Source organism: Helicoverpa zea, chromosome 21 (assembly GCF_022581195.2).
Source record: "Helicoverpa zea isolate HzStark_Cry1AcR chromosome 21, ilHelZeax1.1, whole genome shotgun sequence".
In the NCBI taxonomy this organism is placed as follows: domain Eukaryota; kingdom Metazoa; phylum Arthropoda; class Insecta; order Lepidoptera; family Noctuidae; genus Helicoverpa; species Helicoverpa zea.
In genome coordinates this window covers 166,721-186,507 of record NC_061472.1, presented here as the reverse complement: position 1 = coordinate 186,507, position 19,787 = coordinate 166,721, and the positions used below count along the sequence as shown (strand labels likewise).

The 19,787-nt window shown below is 42.7% G+C and overlaps 2 protein-coding genes across 2 annotated transcripts; both read right to left on the bottom strand.

Moving 5' to 3' along the window:
* Positions 1–466: 466 nt before the first annotated feature.
* LOC124641002 lies at positions 467–4,920 on the bottom strand. Its single transcript, XM_047179009.1, has 5 exons — positions 4,220–4,920; positions 3,783–4,017; positions 3,457–3,483; positions 1,433–1,678; positions 467–812 (listed from the first exon to the last, which is right to left on the bottom strand). Exons 2-5 carry the CDS (start codon positions 3,834–3,836, stop codon positions 669–671), a joined length of 471 nt encoding a protein of 156 aa, XP_047034965.1. The 5' UTR covers positions 3,837–4,017; positions 4,220–4,920; the 3' UTR covers positions 467–668.
* Positions 4,921–7,879: 2,959 nt separating this feature from the next.
* On the bottom strand, positions 7,880–19,235 carry LOC124640814 (adenosine 3'-phospho 5'-phosphosulfate transporter 1). The gene is made up of 8 exons (XM_047178748.1): positions 19,035–19,235; positions 17,984–18,094; positions 16,299–16,402; positions 12,367–12,779; positions 12,147–12,297; positions 11,517–11,719; positions 11,229–11,354; positions 7,880–10,130 (listed from the first exon to the last, which is right to left on the bottom strand). The coding sequence occupies exons 1-8, from the start codon at positions 19,055–19,057 to the stop codon at positions 9,984–9,986; spliced, it is 1,278 nt and encodes a 425-aa protein (XP_047034704.1). The 5' UTR covers positions 19,058–19,235; the 3' UTR covers positions 7,880–9,983.
* Between the last annotated feature and the right edge of the window lie 552 nt (positions 19,236–19,787).

The following is a 19,787-nucleotide window of genomic DNA, read 5'->3' as shown; positions in this document are numbered from 1 at the left end:
AGCCTTTCAGAATTTTATTGAAATCACTAAGTAATTTGTTTCACGTGATGTAGATATTTGAAATACATTTTTTACCCTGTTTACAGCCTATGGCACACTAAGTAGTGAGGTATGGTTTGACGAATTCGTATTAATCCTGTTAACCTTCCGAGAAATGTCGAGGATATCGAAATAATTCGAGGTTTGACTTCGCAGTAAGTGAACTACTCCATTGATCAGGAATGTGAAGAATTTCCGCAATGTTTTTGTTGACAAACCGTATAAGGATAAGCAAGTTCTCGATCGACAACTAGCGTTTTGAGGCTTTTCTTCTCATGAGTACCTATATCGTTACGACGAATTATGTATAATTCTGCCATACTTAACTCTAGTTCGATATTCATTGAAGCTTAGCGCCCACCGTGAATTACGAATAGAATCATTCTTAGACGTTAAAACACTAAACTACATAAATGAAACACCTACCTTGGGTTAGTAAATATATATGTAATGGGAAACGTAGCAACGGCATAATAAAAGATATAACGAAAATGTTTTGAAAACATGGTTCGAAGGTAAATACAAGAATAATTTCTTAAGATGAAAACTATGTTTATAGGGCTATCTCCGAATTAAATATATGACTAAGTAAAATGATGAACAGCGCCATCTGTGTGTGTGCGAGCGCACTAGGAGGTGTTGTCGACGTCGGCCGCCACGTTGGTGGGCATGTAGTCGAAGAGCAGCGCCTTCTTGTCGTAGCCGCAGCGGAACAGGTTCCACGCCAGGTCCTCGGGCGAGTCGCCCGCCTGGTCTGCGCAGCTCTCCAGGACCTGCAGCAGTTTCACATTTAATACTCGCTGAAAATAGTAGCTTCTTCTGGATGCGTTTGTTTTTATGATCAGAAAGTCGGGCAACTTAGTCCAAATGGGAATATTAACTAAGTACATTATGATGGTCAAGAATGCAGTCGCTCATCGAAAAAACATCGGTATTCAACTATACCTGACTAAATACCAGACCTCAACCTAATGGAGAAAAGGCAAGGCAGATAGTTGAGGAAATCCAAATGACCGAAGAGAAAGGATAACTAAGCATATGAACGTGAATATCGCACGACGCACGTGGTACACCTCTCGTGGCCTCCCCTAAAAACTAACTTGCTGTGCCCGACAGGGTCCGACAGGATACAATTATGGTCTCTGCACACAGCGGGCGCGGCGCGGCGGGACGGGACGGCGACGCGACACTGAGCAGTTGTAATGTACTAGATATTACGGATGACATCACACAGAGCCGTCCCGCTCGGCGCGACGCGACGCGACGATCTAGTACATTGTGTCGCGTCGCCGTCCCGTCCCGCCGCGCCGCGCCCGCTGTGTGCAGAGACCTTTATGGGATGCAATAAAGTTATTGAGTATTGAGTACACCGCAGTAATGGTATTTCGCTCACCTTGGTAGCGTTCTTAGCATCAGGCCTGGCGGCGATCTTGCCGAGCACGGCGGCCTTGTGCAGCTTGCCGTCCTTGCCGACCAGCTTGCACTTGAGCAGCACGCAGTAGACGTGGCGGCGCAGCGCGGGCGAGTCGTGCAGGCGGCCCGCCAGCAGCGCGTCCAGCTGCCGCGGCGCCACGCGCGACTGCTCCGCGCACGCCGCCGAGTGCGCGCGGAACATCGCCTTCTCCTCCTTACCCAGCATCTAACCCGACATTGTTATTAATGCTCCAGACCGTACCTTGTGTGGTTGTTAAATACTAGCAGATCCAGATTCCAGATCAGACGAAGGACAATTCAGGAAAATTTGGTAGCTAGAGTAGGTATCACTCTAATTACCAGGCACTGGTATTTTTATGCTCCTGCTCCACCTGCGTTAGCGTTAACGTTAATGTCAATGGCCAACTACACGTTACTTATTGCATTAAAAATGCGCGTTGCCTACACTTAGGTTACAATGCCGCAAGAGTTAATCCCTCATGAAGTAACGCGTTAACACACATTAAAGAGGTTAAACGTAGACACACAAAATAATTCTAAAAACTAAAGCTTTCTCATTTGACCATTCCATTATCGTGCTCGTAAAATGCAGTTACCGCTTAAAGTATCTATACTCGTCCTTGCATGCGTGCAATGAGATGGCATTAATGTAGCCAACATCACTTAGCGCTCTAAGCTACGCACTAAAACCCTTTGATGTGTCCAAAAAACCGACAACCGAGTTATCGCTTAACGTTTAATGCTATTAATAATGCCATTTGTATAAAATGCCATTAAAACGTTGGCCACATCTGCGTAAAGCCAAAATTTTACGCGTTAAGACGCAGGTGGAGCAGGAGCATTACTATACTTCGGCCGTTCAGAGAATGCGTTCCTGACACCTATCAGTTAGTCACGACTAGTGATGGGCACAACATAACACTGAGTTCGTTACCGTTCCTTCAAAATGAACCGCCGCATTATTTTAAGATTATTTTCGTTTTAAATTGGCGGAATCATTTGTTTTATATTTTAGTTATTTAAGTGGAAACCAAAAAAAGGTAATATTCATATAATAAAATTGTTTTATTTATTCTTTGTTACAAGTACATTGAATTGAATGTGCGAACAGAATATTAATCAGACTCCGATTTGCTTGAGGAGGTGGTGTCTTCATCATCATCTTCGCCTACATGTATAATTATATTATTATCAATAACAGAATCAATCCTGATATCTCGGTCTAACAAAAGCCGGGTAATCAAATAAAAACAGATCGAAAACACTTGAAAAACGTGGTCTATGCGCACGAAACGACAACGGACGACTGTTTTAGCGTCACAAAATGGCGGCCCATAACGCCATTTGGGGTTACCATTTTTAATCTAAGTATAAAAATGCGGTTTGGTCATAGTTTTATTTTTATATTTCATAAACGTTATAATTAAGTCCATTATTTTCCAATTCTTAAAAAGAAAATCAAAACGTATTATTTTATATTATAACTGTATAAGAACAGATTACGATACTTGCCTGTTATTTTTAGCACAGCACTACAAAATATAAACCGCTGACATAACCTTGTAATAGCGCAGTATAGATTTAGAAAAATATTGTTTACCAAGTTATTTGACACTCAGTTTGGCACAAAATTATAACATTCATTGATTATTGATATAATAATGTTGTTTTAATGCTCCTCAATTGTTAAAACGGTAAACAACCAGCAAAAATATTTTTATCGTAACTGCAACGCCATTGCAAAGTTACGTCGTCAGTTCAATCGCGACGTGTCAGGAACGCATTCTCTGAATGGCCGAACTATAGTAGGCTACAAAGACTGTTTTTTGGGATAAAAACTATCAGGAGCCTCCATGGCCTAAGGAACTTATTTTGGACTAGGTAGGTATTCTTTGATTTATTGGAATCACTATCTTCAGGGCAGCCAAAACTACATTTGCGAAATAGCACAGGTTCTCTTACCTAAATGAATGCGATACTCACTATACAATTCTTGCATACTGTTGTTGCCTGAAAAAAACACATTCCCATTAATTTTAACCTAAGGTAGGTAAGTAGGCACTTCGAATTCTCAGTATTTTATGTCGGTCCTGCAAAAAGCAGGTAAGCCATAAAGAGGACACTATCCATTTTAATGAAAAGCTCAACTCGTGGATGTTAGCCTCCAGTTCCTGGCTGTCACAACATAGTGTCTTCCAATCTTTCCAAAAACGATATTCATAGATTTTGTATGTTCCAGTTTAGCAAGGTTGTCACCACTAGGATATGGCAAGCACTTGAGATCACAGTCACTGGGCGTGGAGGCTCACCTGTTGCGTGAGAGCGACGAGCGCGAGCAGCGCCAGCGCACGAGAGCAAGTCATGTGACGGTCCGGTGGCAAGCGCAGCGGCACGTGAAGCAGCACATCAGCCAGTGGCAGCCCGCGCAGCGCTTGCAGGAGTACTCGCGCGTGTAGCTCTCCGCCGAGCGATATATGCGCCGCCGCATCTCTCGCCACCGCTACCACGCGACAACGACACTAGCGATTGTCTACTCGACAATTTCTGTGAGAAAAAAGTGAGAACTCTTACGACCGTTTATGTCGTTCTTAATGAATCGTGTAGCCGCCATGCCGGATATAAAACACGAAGTCTCTAAATCCAGTTTCAGATAAGACCAAGCTATACCTATTTGTTGAAAAAGCATAGATGGTATGCAAGTAGGTACTTATACTTAGGTAGTCTCTATTGAAAGGCGGATACTTACAATGGTTATCATCTACCTTGACACAGGCGGCCAAATAAATTTTCTTACTTTCGTGAAAGCTGAAAGGAAAAACGGGAATATATAAATTGTCGAATAGCAGTCGCAAAGGGTTCCACAGTTAGTAGGGGGACCAATAATTATGAAAATAATGAAACAATACGGCGTGTGTTTAGTAAACAGCGGACGGACGCGGTAGGTATCACAACACGGCACATCACTCGCCAAATATTCCACGCCATTGTTTAACGCATATCTTTCATTGACAAATATCTGCCGCCGCACATTGTACAACAAACATTCGAGGGATGTTGTTGTGAGTGCCTCACTTACTTGAACATTTCGTATCATCACGCCTCCGGCACATCTCAGTATTGTCCGTCGCCGCGACAGTACTGTGTCACACGCAGTTCCAATTTCATAGTAGGCTCTACTTGTGATTATTTCTCAAAACATAAGAACATTGCTACTCGTAACGAGAAAACTGGAGTCAAATAAAATTTTAAGAGACATTTTACTCACTGCAATAATTTCTTTAAAATTTAGAAGATTTCTCTTTAACAAAAAATGCGTTGGAGTTTCCTTTAACTTTATACTGCTATCCTCTTCTTTTTCATGCTACTTCTTGATACTCTGAAATCGGATCAAATTATTTTATTAGGGAACAGTTTTCTCATTTACAGAAATTAGAAATCATTCTACTGATTCAACTTTGGTTTGATTTGCGGGTCCGTCAAGTCTTTCCCGGTTGATAGTAATCTACGCGGGTGGAGCTAACCTACGGCAGGAGTAGGTGCCAGCAAGTTTGAAGAAATGTGCAATGTAACCTTGTTCCAGACTTGTGAGCGCGTTCGTTCCGCGCGGAGGGGATGCGGTGCATGCAGACGGTGGAAGGCGGGCGCGGGCGCCGCGCGGGGCAGGCGCGCTGCAGCACGCACGGCGCCAGCCCCAGCGCCAGCGCCACCGTCGCCACCAGCTGCATCAGCATGCCTCACACCCACCCTGCCGTGTGCACTACATTACATTATATTCCCAAAATTGCGAGTAGTGCACTCACTACTCGCAATTTTGGGGATTGCCTGCGCACCAGCATCGAAATGAATTTCAAACGTATTTCTTTAATTACTTATTGACTGATTTATATTTGCGCAAATTGGATATGGAGAAGACATCAACTTTATCAGTTCAAATCTGAATGCCATGGGACGGCACGGCACTTCGAATCTATTGCCTACCTTCATTGATCAACTCGCCTTTCCCAGCTACATTAAAATCATAGCTCGTCATTCAATAGTACCTACCTATATAACACCTAAAAACTACCGAGGCGTAATTGCCATTAGCCCCCGAGTTGTTGTTCACACGTACGTAGGTATAAGTCATACCTACTTTGCAGGTTATTTTTCGAACAGGATGGACTCGAACTGCTTGAACTCATAGTAGTTGTTGATGCTGATGGGGTTGGCCAGCCACCACATGCTCGCTTCGGACACACACACCGCGGACACACGCGACCCGCCGACGAGCATCTGACACTGACGCGCGCGCGCCTTCTGTTTTACAAGAGCTTTCTCGCCTGCCAGTCACTTACAACTATACTCTTTATGCCCGGTTTACACTTTGTTAAGTTAACACTGCAGGTGATTATATAGTGCAGGTGTTTAGTAATCAAGGTGTGAACGGAAGCGTAAAGTGATTAGTGTTAAGTGATACGTGCTATTAGTACTTATTGATTAGTGCGAGTGAATAGAATCAAGGTCTATTTTTGTTGTTAAGTGACTACCCCCTCTCAACTTTTCTACTACCCTCTCTCGCAATTTGCCTGTACTAATCAGTGTGTAAATACGTGTGTCTTAAGTGCGCAGTGTCAAGTTCAAAGCGAAAATGAAGTGGACGGAACAACATACTTTAAAATTCGTACAAGAATACATAAAGTTTGAATGCCTATAGAATGTAAAGTGCGCAGAATTTAAAAACAAACAGTTGAGAGATGCGGCCCTATTGAAACTGAGTGAAGCGATGGGAATTCCCGATTTCAAAATTGAGTTCATTTTCTATATCATATACCACAACAGATACAATCTCCTTAATTATTTGTCTCAATATTAGGCTCTGTTCATCTTCCATTTCTAGAGACACTATGCACAACGGACAGTACCACTATGAGCTTCTTCCTAAACACTGTGTAAACGGAGATGGAAAAGATTACTTAACACTTGAGACTTATCGCGTAAAGTTAACGCTTAACACTTATCACTTCACACTTCGCAAAGTGTAAACCGGCCTTTAGTTAGGAAAGGAAATTCACACATGAAAGGGGTTTGTATTTAGCATTCGTAGCACGAGATGAGCTCAATGAGGTTTTAATGGCATCACTTGTTACAGGCCAATATTATTCGTTATTGAACTATATAACTACGCGATTTACTCTTATTCAATCCGCCAGACAAAATACATACTTGAGCATTGAATAACCATTGACTCTTCGATACTAGGTATCAGCCCCGGATCTAGGGGGGGGCGAGCCGGGGCCCATGCCCCGGGCGGCAAAATCAAGCGGCTGCCTGATTTAAAATCCTATATCACAGATTACCATAATAGTTACCCACAGGGCCGTCTTAACCTATGGTGTAGGGTGTGCGAATAATCCGGGCGCCTCGGTCTCAGGGGCGCCGCGGGACGCCCCACCACCAGGAAATTTCGATGAAATTACGCGGCTAAATGACAATTTATGTACAATTTTTCTGATTGTTTATTATTTTTATTGACGCACCAAATGAACGAACACAAATGGCACTCGCTCTAATCACGGTTTCTTTTTATTTGTACATAATTCCCAGTATAATTTGTGAGTCTTCAAACAAATAACTTAAAAAAGTTCGCGCTCGTTACGCTGTTGCTTGACAATGTACTTAATCAGGTACTTTGGTGTCGTAGAATCAAAAAATTTCGCGCTCGCTTCGCTCGCGCAATATTGCACAGACATTGCCTTGTTGATTACATAAGTCGAATCCACGCTGTCTTACCTTTTATAAATCAAATGTAGCAAAACAAAATATTTATGGAGTCCTCAAAAACAAAAAAGTTTGCGCTTCCGACTGCTTACCTATTACTTAACAGCGCTTTTTAAAACTTATTAACTTTTTGTGTTCATTAATCTGTTTCGACTTTCATAACTTAAACCTGGCCAACAGGCTCACTACAATGATTTCGACACATTTTTTTTAAGTCCTTTACCTACCAAAAAAGTGACTTTCGTTGGTGAAAATAAACATAAGTAGGTAGGTAGGCGGGGTGGCATTTTTCAGTTTTTGCCCCGCCTGAAAAAAATTGAAGATCCGGGGCTGCTAGGTATCAAGCCTACCACGCGCTCCTCAAAGAGATGTCAGCAACCCCAGCGGGGCACAACAGGGCCAAGGTCTGCTGGGGCTGCGGGATTGTTCGAAAGAGTTACCGCGGCCCTGGTACATAAAAGGCCTACGACGGAACACGACGGTTTTTAGTCAGTAAGAGTCTGACACTCCCTCACCGCTGCTAACCCACAGCGGGAGGGGTCATTTGATGATTTTTGACGTCGCTAAAAAAAAGAAAAGGTAAAGACCACCTTGTATACTACTTTGGTGTCTGGTATAGTAAAACAAAATATAAATAAAACAATCACAGTTGGATCCATGTTCAACTTTATTTAACTTATCTATGACACAGCACGTGTTGGGGTCATTCGAGTGCGCTATAATATATTACAACCACAATATTTTAAATAATAAGCAATGGCGGCCAACTAGTATTATGTTACATTAGATCTTAACAAGAAGAATTAATTAATTATCTAGAGACAGTATCTAGTAAAGTCGTAATACTTACATTTGATAAAAGACAATAATTAAGTAAATATACAATATACAACAGTACTTAGAGGATATGTAGGTATTGAATGGGTACTTCCTAACCGCCATTGTACAAATAAAATTATTTGAACAAATAAATACCTCATTACACTATAACTTGATCGTGGAACGATCATCTCACGCGTCGATTACATCGTAACAACCAAAAGGCTGCACATATTTATACATTAGTCCGTCTGTACAACGTGTGACATACACACTTACACTACTGCCTTAAGGCCCATCAACAGTCTGACTCGGTAACATTAGCCTCTAGTCCTTTTCCCACATATTACACAACTACTAATACGCCTTGCGTACAAAACTATTCTTCCATCCTTGCTCTCCAACGCTTGATGTCACTAACATCCTATAGCCAAGAGGTGCTATAAAATCCTTTATGTAAAATTCTCTACTTTCTTAAGTCTGGTCGTCTGGTCGTCTAGTCTTACTTTAATGTATACAGGGTGGCAAATTTCAAAATCAATTTTTATTTAAAGATTTGGCTCAATCGACAAATACAATTCTTTTGTATAGTAAGCACTTAATTGTCAGGTCACAAAACCTATATTTTATCCAAATTGAGCAGTCACAACCTACCACTATAAAGGACCAATTATTTTAATTTCACAAAATATGCAAGATTGCCGCAAAACGCACACGTCTACAAAACAAATTAAATGACAACACACGAGAACTACGGATAGTGGAGATTTATACTATTCATGTGCGCTGAGGACCAATCTGTGTAGAAAACATACTGTGAACACAAGTTATAGAACAATAACAACGCTCGGTCAGCTGACGATTATAAAACCAATAGGAATGGTTTTTCACAATTACCAGTTGGTTTTTGCTTGGTACAATACTGTATCGCAAGCAACACTATTGCAGAAGACGAAATAAACAAGTACTAATCTAACGGACAACTTGAAGGAATGCACAATTTGTGGAAATGTGAAATAATGGAAAACACCGTGACAACAAACTTGCTGCACACGTGGTTTACAAATAATCCACTTGATTTATTCTAGGGATAAACATAAATAAATATAATGTTTAGGTTGGGTCAACCTTAGGGTCGGCATTAGATTTGTGTTTTTGAAATAAATACATAATGGCCACTTATTTACTGATTCTATCGGTATACACTATAAATAATATATAAATAACATACTAATGAACCGAGTTACACTGGGTATATAATTTTACCACTAAAAGATTGAAATATAATCGCATTATTATCTAGCTGTATTGAATTTTGGCTTTAGAGATTTACTTCAATCACCGCACCTTCCGATGAATAGATGGCAAAGTAAAATATTTTTTCAGCAAATAAATTCTTCAGTTCATAATTTTGGTAGGTATAGAAAATATTTATTACATAAATTCGAGCGTTCATTTTATGACTGACAGACAACGAAATTTTAATGGAAAGGAGTCCATAGTTAAAAACCCACCTGTTGACTTGTGTATCCTTCGACAGAATTGGACTTAAAGCACTTTTCATTAGTGCTACGGATATAAGGTTAGGAAACGAATACATGATAAATATTATTAGAATACAGCTTTCGAGCACTGGGGTCGTGAGATCGTATCATGTGTCTGATCACATCGTCTCCTTTTTGCTTTTGTGTTTATATTGTTTGTGAAGTTTTGTCAAACTGTATCTTATCACTGAGATAATACCGTCCATAGAAATGTGTCGAGAGTGTCACGTGTATTACTCAATAAGAGCGGGCGTACTGCTGATAAACATTTCGAATTAAATATGTCATTTCACCCTGTGGATATATTTCGGTAGTAGAATATTACAAGTGGTTTAGGAAATTGAACTGTAGTTTGAGTTAGGTAGAAGTGAAGGAGTGAGGTGTGTGTGTTCATGCGGGCAGAGCCCTGCGTCCGCGGCGCCGCGCGCGTGCGTAGAGGCGCAGCAGCACGGCGCCCAGCACCAGCAGCACGCCCAGCGCGCCGCCCCCAGACACCGCGTGCCCGTACACCGCGCACGACAGCAGGATCGACACCGCCTACACACACACCATCACACACACGTACAGTTATCGGCACGGATATCGACCCATGACCTTCACCAGCGCAGAAGCGGTTTATTGGTTTATTGCCTTATGTGTACAGTACGCAAAGCGATCCCCACTCTTCCGCCGAGAGCTCAATATCCGTGCCGGTAACTATAACAGCCGCCTCCCTAAACTTTAGTTACAGCCTTTATATCATTCCACTGCTGGGCCTCACACACGGAGGGGAGAAGGAGTTGGATCCCAAACGATCATTCAATTTTTTCCCAGACGCTCATTCTCTACCTACCCTTTTGCCCAACTACATAAGTTGGAGTCAGCCAGTCTATACCCCCTTGGAGTTTAACTGGATGTTAACCTTTTGAACGCCAATGTCGGCTATAGCCGACATGAGCAAGCGTGCCCTGTGCGCCAACGACGGCTATACTCGACAAAAAACAGGTCGCAGAAAAATACAAAATAAACCTATTAAATCATTACTTTTATGTATTTTTTAGTAGATATTTAATTAAGATTTTCGGGCTTGGCGTACAGGGCATAGGAATACCGATATGGCGTGGCGGTGAAAAGGTTAAACTTTCAGGCTTCTGAGTACTCGTAACGACTGTCATAAATGTTAAAAAAATTACAGCCGAAACCTACAGAGTACCATGCCTTCCGAAACACAACACATATAAAATAATAATTAAATTTTTATTTAAAATCATTCAATATGAATGTGGTCTTAACAGTTTTAAATTAAGAACAGGCGTTGACTCCGCCCCGACTATCGAAATATACTCCGTAGTCATTTATTGAAAAAAATATATATAGTAGAAGTGATGGCCAAGTGGGTAAAACTGTCACGTATGAGTATATCGGTTCGATTCCAGGTCAGGCAAGTAGCAACACAATAAGTACTTTCTAAGTATATTTTGGACACCAATAGCTGATAAAAAAGTGAAGGAAAACATCTCGAGGAAACCTGGACTATAAAAACTGAAATTACCAACCTGCATTGAGCAAGCGTGGTGATTAACGCTCAATCCTTCTCCATGTGAGAGAAGGCCTTTGCCCAGCAGTGGGACGATAAGAGATGATGATGTGACTGACCTGGCGCAGCGTCATGATGATGGTGAAGACGACGGCGCCGAAGCGCGAGATGGTGTGGTAGATGAGCAGCTGCCCCACCGCCGAGCTCACCGACAGCACGATCACGTCCGCCGCGAACACCGGGTGCTGCAACGTACACGACATTACATTACATGACTATCAAACTAACAAAGTAGGACGTTACAAGCTTACCATTGTGCAGGCGAACCCTTTGCAATTGGCTTTATGTAACTGCAGAATTTTAGAGTAGTCGTCTGAAATGTTCTGAAGTGTGAGTGGCGTACGTACGTGCAGCAGGCTGAGCGGCGGCGCGTGGTGCGCATGCGCGGCGGCGGTGAGGGCGCAGGAGAAGGCGTTGACGGCGCAGAGCATGTGCAGCGCGCCGCAGCCGTAGCGCGCGAACACGGCGCCCTGCCACGACGACGTGAAGCTGTCCGCCACCATGTACAGCGCCAGCAGCGCCGCGCCCGACAGCGTCATCGCGCTCGACACTGCGCAATCACAAGCGTGCCCATCACGTAATCATGCTGTATCCATCTACTATCACATTATTCACTCTGTGTAAAGCCCGCCTGATACTTAACCCGCGGGCCGCGCGCGCGCCGCGGGCTAAGTGGAGATCGGGCATAACATTTCACTCACCGTGCTATAAGTATTCACCCTGCATATCTTTTACCTCTCATACAATTCACCCATACTTAATACATCTCTGGATGATTATAGGTGAACTTCAAACACCGATAACATTTCTCACTCCACTACCTATTTAGTTAATCAGGCACTGAAATAATATTTCATATCTAACAAGTTCTTGACATTAGAGCTTTGAACTAATAAAAAAAAAATTGTATCAGTTTTTAATAATTTATTTAGCATTTCTCTCATTATGAGGCGAAGGTAAGTATTTAGTGTGCTCACCCATGTTGTCGTCGTGGCTGCCGAACATGAAGAGCACCATGCCGACGGAGATGAGCACGGCGGTGACGTACTCGTAGGCGTCGTACTTGTTGCGCGACACCAACTTGCCCATCAGCATCACCGGGATCACCTTGCACGACTTGGACAGCACCTGCCGCCGGGACACGCGTCAGTCACACACAAACACACACACGCACACACAGGGCACAGCGAGGCGTACCTGCGTGGGGAAGCTGACGTACTTGAGCGCCTCGTACTGGCACCAGGCGCTCAGCACGTTGGTGAGCGCGCAGTACGAGAACTTGTAGAGCGGCGCCGGCGCCAGCGCCGCCCGCGTGCACAGCAGGCGCCCGCCCGCCAGCAGCAGCGCCGCCAGCCGGTTCACGAACACCAGGAAGGCGGAGTCGCTGAAGCGCTGCGTGCTGCCGTCCGACATCACGTAGCTCTGCGTCATGATCTTCTCCTGCAGCAGCCCCCACACCAGGTAGGAAGCCATGAGGCCGATGAAGCAGAAGGCCAGCTCGGCGCCCTCGCGCGCCGGCGTCTCGTCCTTGCGCTTGGCGGCGTCGGGCAGGCGCTCGCCCGGCTCGCCGAAGCACGCGAACAGCACGCGGTACGTGAAGCCCGTGTTGCCTGCGGCACGTGCCGTACACTCGACATGTTACATACAGCTATGACCAAAGGATAAGCATCTTGCGTGCACTAGGTACCGCTACCGACTGCTCCTTGTTACAATTCGACGACGAGCGGTCAAGCGGATTTGAGAAAACTTGTCCGGAGCCTAGAGTGTAGATTTTTTCGGGGTTTTTCTGTTTCATAGGGTATACTTCTCAGGTGATATACCTAATACTCAGAATATCCGAAAGATATTCGCTGAAGGTCATTCAGGTATACGCACCGACCTCGTCACACTCCGATGATGAGGTGGAGACTATGTATGAGGACGTAAGTAGGGCCATACATAGTTCCAAAACCCACTTCACTGTTGTTATGGGGGATTTTAACGCTAGGTTGGGCAAGAAAAGCGGTGATGAGTTGAGAGTGGGGCAATTTGGATATGGGCAACGGAACCCTAGGGGACAGAGGCTGGCTGACTTTCTGGAGAAAGAGGAACTCTTCATGATGAACTCTTTCTTCCAGAAGCCGCCTCACAGGAAATGGACCTGGTTGAGTCCCGATGGTTTCACGAGAAACGAGATAGACTTCTTCATGACCGACAAGAGACGGATATTCAGTGATGTCTCTGTGATCAACAGGGTAAAAACCGGAAGCGATCACCGAATCGTAAGAGCCTCACTGAATATCAATGTTAAACTTGAAAGGTCCAGTCTGATGAAGTCTACGCTCCGACCTACTCGGTCCCATATTCAAAACCCGGAAAGCTTTCAACTCGAGCTCTCTAATCGCTTTGCTTGCCTTGAGAACTTAGTGTCAGTGGACGAGATCAACGACGGACTAGTGGAAACTGTCCGCACGGTAGGGTCTAAGTTTTTTAGACCCTGCCGTAAAAATAGACCTCAAAAACTAACCGAGCAAACCTTAAACCTCATGGCTGAACGACGCTTGCTACAGTTGCAGTCTTCCCATGATGCGAAGTCATATAGGCAGCTCAATAGACGAATATCCAAGTCCTTGCGACACGATCTGCGTCTCTTTAATACGAATCGTGTTAAAGAGACCATACAGCGAAACCAAGGCTCCAAAGTGTTCGCAAAGGACAAGTCTATTGGGCAAAGCCAGTTGACTAAGCTGAAACGGGAGGATGGCAGCATAGCGTCGACCAAGGCAGAGGTTTTAGGCGAGATCGAGAGGTTCTATGGACAGTTATACACTTCGGTCGCAAAGTCCGTTGACAGCTTGGCAGGAGATCCAAGAGCCAAGCTGTCCCGACATTATACCGAAGATATCCCGGACATCAGTCTGTACGAGATTAGGATGGCCCTGAAGCAGCTTAAGAACAACAAGGCGCCGGGTGAGGACGGAATCACTTCAGAGCTTCTGAGAGCGGGTGGAACACCGGTACTTAAAGTCCTCCAGAAGCTCTTTAACTCCGTCCTGTCCGAGGGCAAAACGCCTGAAGCATGGAGCAGGGGTGTGGTGGTGTTGTTCTTCAAAAAAGGTGACAACAGCCTATTGAAGAACTACAGACCCATCACACTTCTAAGCCATGTTTATAAGCTGTTTTCAAGGGTTATCACGAACCGTCTCGAGCACAGGCTTGATGACTTCCAGCCTCCCGAACAAGCCGGTTTCCGAAGAGGCTTTAGTACCATAGACCACATCCATACGCTGCGGCAAGTTATACAGAAGACCGAGGAGTATAACTTGCCATTATGCTTAGCGTTTGTGGACTATGAGAAAGCCTTCGATTCGGTGGAAACATGGGCGGTACTTGAGTCACTCCAACGATGCCATATTGACTATCGGTACATCGAGGTGTTGAAGTGTTTGTATAATAACGCCACCATGTCGGTCCGAGTACAGGAGCATAGCACGAAGCCGATTCCATTGAGAAGAGGTGTAAGACAGGGGGACGTAATCTCCCCGAAACTGTTTACCGCAGCAATGGAAGACGCCTTCAAGCTCCTGGAATGGCAAGGACTTGGCATCAACATCAACGGCGAATACATCACTCACCTTCGGTTTGCCGACGACATCGTAGTCATGGCAAAGTCGATGGAGGAACTCAGTATGATGCTCGAGGGCCTCGACCGAGTTTCACAACGGGTGGGCCTGAAAATGAACATGGACAAGACGAAAATTATGTCAAATGTCCATGTTCAGCCCACCCCAGTCTCTGTTGGAAGCTCGGTACTCGAAGTTGTTGACTCGTATATCTACCTAGGACAAGTAGTCCAATTAGGTAGGTCCAACTTCGAGAAAGAGGTCAACCGCCGAATCCAACTCGGCTGGGCAGCGTTCGGGAAACTACGCAATGTCTTTTCGTCCGACATACCTCAGTGCCTCAAGACGAAAGTCTTTAACCAATGTGTGTTACCAGTGATGACTTACGGCACCGAAACGTGGTCTCTCACTATCGGCCTCATCTCAAAGCTCAAAGTCGCTCAACGAGCTATGGAGAGGGCTATGCTCGGTGTTTCTCTACGTGATCGAATCCGAAACGAGGAGATCCGTAGACGAACCAAAGTGACCGATATAGCCCACCGGATTAGCAAGTTGAAGTGGCAATGGGCAGGCCATATTGCTCGTAGAGCAGATGGCAGATGGGGCCGAAAAGTGCTGGAGTGGAGACCACGGACTAGCAAGCGCAGCGTAGGACGTCCACCAACGAGGTGGACAGACGACCTTATAAAGGTCGCCGGAAGACGCTGGATGCAGGTCGCTTCCAACAGGTATCTGTGGAGATCAAAGGGGGAGGCCTATGTTCAGCAGTGGACGTCCTATGGCTGAGATGATGACTTCTCAGGTGATCTCATGGTCATTAGTACAGGACCTGGTGACGGAAACTCTGAGAAATCGTCGAAATCGAGGACAATTATCGAAAGTCGTAGGCATGCATTGAATAAAAACTTTACACTTAGATGTATGTCTAAACACATTGTGAAGTTTTAAAGCTGACCTGATGATGGAGACAAGAGAGTTGAAGGAACCTTACAAGAGTACCTATGCATTAACTATCTGTGTGTGGGATTATTATATTTGAAGTGATAAGAACTTTTCACTAAGCTATATTAGTATATAATCACTGAAAAGCAAAAAAAACTATTTACAAAAATAAACCGACTTAGCCTAAACGCTGTTTTGTCTTGGTTTTTAATATTTTTAGATGTAGAATCTCTTCTATTTTTACGATTGTAATAGAATACGACGAGGGGCATGCGCTTGCGCACGCGGCGGTTTCTTATTACAGTCACTTCCTGTGCATCTATAGCTAATTTGTAATTTCAAATCATTACTAAATCAATTTTAACAACACCTACGGCTAATATGTAGATCATGTTGATGTAAATAAAATGCTCACAAACTAACTCGATCGAGAGAATATTTTCTAAATAACCGTCAGATTAAAAAATGTAGAACGTTCGCATATCGCGGCTTTGGCTAATTAACGCAAAACAAGCAGATAGAGCGTAACTAATGAACGCGGTTTAACAGTCGTCACCACGCGCTCGCCGTGCCCAAACTACTCACTTATCTTATCGAAGTAGTTGATTCTGTCGAGATATTTGTACAGGATGAACATGGGCAGCAGCACCGTCGAGTACCCCACCAGGTTCAGCAGCAGCCGGAAGAACCTGCAAATCACACCTGCAAGTTATAGCGGCTGAAAAAACATTAATAACTTTGGAGAAAAAATTCGAAATCATTCAAAAAACATTAACACTTTTTGTTCTTTTCAAGAAACAATTTCAGGAGGGTCAGTTTTCAAGAGGCTACCTCCGAAAAGCACACACAGGAAATGTGTGTTTTTTTTCTGACAAGCAGAGGTACAGCCAAACCAAAGCAGCAGAGATCTGTCTGTGCGGGTTAACGGCTATAACAGAGCCTGTTTGTACTGCATGCTCATTTAAGATAGTTTTGGACTATAAAGTATCAGATTTAAAAGGTATTTAACAGGCACTGAAAACAATAATCAGCAAATACATTATGCTATATAATCACCAGCATACAGACAGCTACTTTAACAAGCGTTTTATTATCAGTATAGTATGGTGACACCAATAATTAGTTATTTCTTTAGATTCTCAAGTAAGTAAATAATATATAACCAACAACTAACTTAAGTGAACATATCAAAATTAATATTCACTTTATTGAAAACTAAGTGGTGTGAAAACTACAGGTTCTCCTGTATCCGAATGGAACTTTAATGTTACTTGGGGATAAAGCTTCCCAACAGGGAAAGAATATTTTAATTTGACTCAGTAGTTTCAGAGCCTTTATTTATTTATTTATTTATTTATTTATACTTCATGCACATTTCGTACAATGGCGGACTTAACGCCTTAGGCGTTTTCTCCCAGTCTACCTTTAGGTGGTGGAGAAATAGCAGTGGTAGGTGCAAGGTTTTTGTTTGGATAGTTAGTTTAAAAGTATACAATATATATATAGATAATAATACATAATATACATACATACATATAATTGCCAGGAGAGATAAAGAAATAGATAAAAAAAAAAACAATCTACGGTAGCGATTCTGCCAATTTCCTATGGATGTGGTCGCGTAATTTCTTTTTGAATGTATAACGACTGTTAACCATCCTGACTTCCAGAGGTAGCTCATTCCAGAGAAGAATAGATTTAACAAAGAAGGAAGAGTGAATGATATCTGACCGGTGAGCAGGGCAGTGAAGAAGACGATTATTAGAGGAGCGGAGATTTTTGCTATGTTGAGAACATATATATTGGAAGTGAGGAGTTAAATAAGAAGGCGTACAGGAAGAGTGTAGAATAGAGAAAAGAGTAGTTAATGCCCTCATCACACGACGTTGTCTTATCGGTAGCCATTTAAGTTGCGCTCGATAGGCTGACACATGATCGTACTTGCGGAGATTAAAAACGAATCGAATGCAATTGTTGAGAAGCCGGTCAAGTTTATTGAGCAGATCTGCATTCAGGTCATAGAGTCAGGCCTTTAAGGTACAAACAAACAAAAAATCTTTTCTCTTTCTCTTATTAGTACCGCTGTTTCCCACTGTCTCACCCTTGGCCCATTGAAACTGCTTCTCATACCCAGATAAGAATAGTCAACAAATAAATATAGTGCAGTAGCACAACATTGAAATAATTTTTTTAATAGTTTCAGCATTTTTAGAGACTCTATGGTAAAAACAAACAAATATACCATTAGGATAGACAAGCCAATATCTCACCATGAATACTCAATATCACTGAGTGTGGCGGACTGCTCGTACGCGTCGATGAGCAGGTGGTAGAGGTGGGAGATCAGCCACATGCACCCCAGGCATATCAGCCCCATGGACCTGCACCAGACATCCTTATTTTTTTATTCATTCATACATTATGTGAGATGTTTTCTTCACTCTTCTTTATATCATTTTAAGACGATGATTAGAATAAATTCGTAATTCATTAAATAATGATAGTCGTGGTGGCCTAGTGGGTAAAGGACCAACCTCAAGTACGAGGGCGCGGGTTCGATCCCAGGTCAGGCAAGTACCAATGCAACTTTTCTAAGTTTTTATGTACTTTCTAAGTATATCTTAGACACCATTGGCTGTGTTTCAGATGGCACGTTAAACTGTAGGTCCCGGCTGTCATTGAACATCCTTGGCAGTCGTTACGGGTAGTCAGAAGCCAGTAAGTCTGACACCAGTCTAACCAAGGGGTGTCGGGTTGCCCGGGTAACTGGGTTGAGGAGGTCAGATAGGCAGTCGCTTCTTGTAAAGCATTGGTACTCAGCTGAATCCGGTTAGACTGGAAGCCGACCCCAACATGATTGGGAAAAGGCTCGGAGGATGATGATGATTAGAATAAATTCTTGCTGCTGATTGGAGAAGTACACACATGTTTGTTTTGACTTTAAAATACACGGTGACCCTTGACCAGTGTTTTGTTCTCAAATTAGTCAGATAGGATATATGAACCTCATCGCATTAACATTATGTATATGTTTTTTTTAAATGTTGTCCTGTTTGAAAAATAAAAATTGAGAGTGGTTTTATTACAAAGATTCTTATAAGATTGCTATAGTAGATGCAAGTGGCAATTAATTAATTAGTTAAAAACAATTTTTATGTTAACAAAGCAATTCATGCATATCTACAGAACATTGTGATAGTCATGGTATAAACATACGCGCTCTCTCCCTGAGCCGTATACTCTGATAACAACGATTTATGCCTAATAATATTTTTTACTGTAATTTGGTTTTGCCAATGTTTTTATGTTTGAAAAACTTACCACACTGCTACTCCCGAGGACATTGTACCGTTCTTTATAATAAAACAATCACAAAAATATTAAATAACATATACAAAAATACTGACTGATATGTAGTTAAATGCTTTACACTAACAATTCATTGTTAATTCACTATAATATTAAAATTAACTTCATTATTTCGGTAAACCCACAACATCCCCACCCGACCCATACTTATAAAATGTCAAATTTATTTTGACAATGACATGAGACGCAACAGATCATAAGACCAGGGGATATAAATGTTGCCACTATTAAAATAAGGCTACAGAATGCTTATTATTATACATTTGAATTTGCACCAACAACGACATAAAAGTGTGATTAATAATATCTCATTTTTGGCCATTAAAATATTGTAGTCTTCAATGCAGTAAATTCATGCAGCAATGTTTTCTATCAGCTGTACGAACGAAGTATCTGTAGATCCATGTCTTTAAGGCTTTTATAATGGCTTTTATGGACTGTGTGACGTTTGAACCACATTTTTACTATAGAAACCATAAACTGGCACATTTAAAAAACAAGAATAAATAAATAATGACGTTAAAAGTTTACTAACCTCTGCATTTTTGTAATGAATTATTTTTAAATAGTTTTTGTGCTTGTAACTCAGTAACGATCTCAGATTAACTAATAATTTATTGAGCTGTATGTTATCTAAATATATTTGTAGACCTTATGGAACACAAAAAATATTATCGCCCTAGACATGTGGTCTGAGGCTGTAAT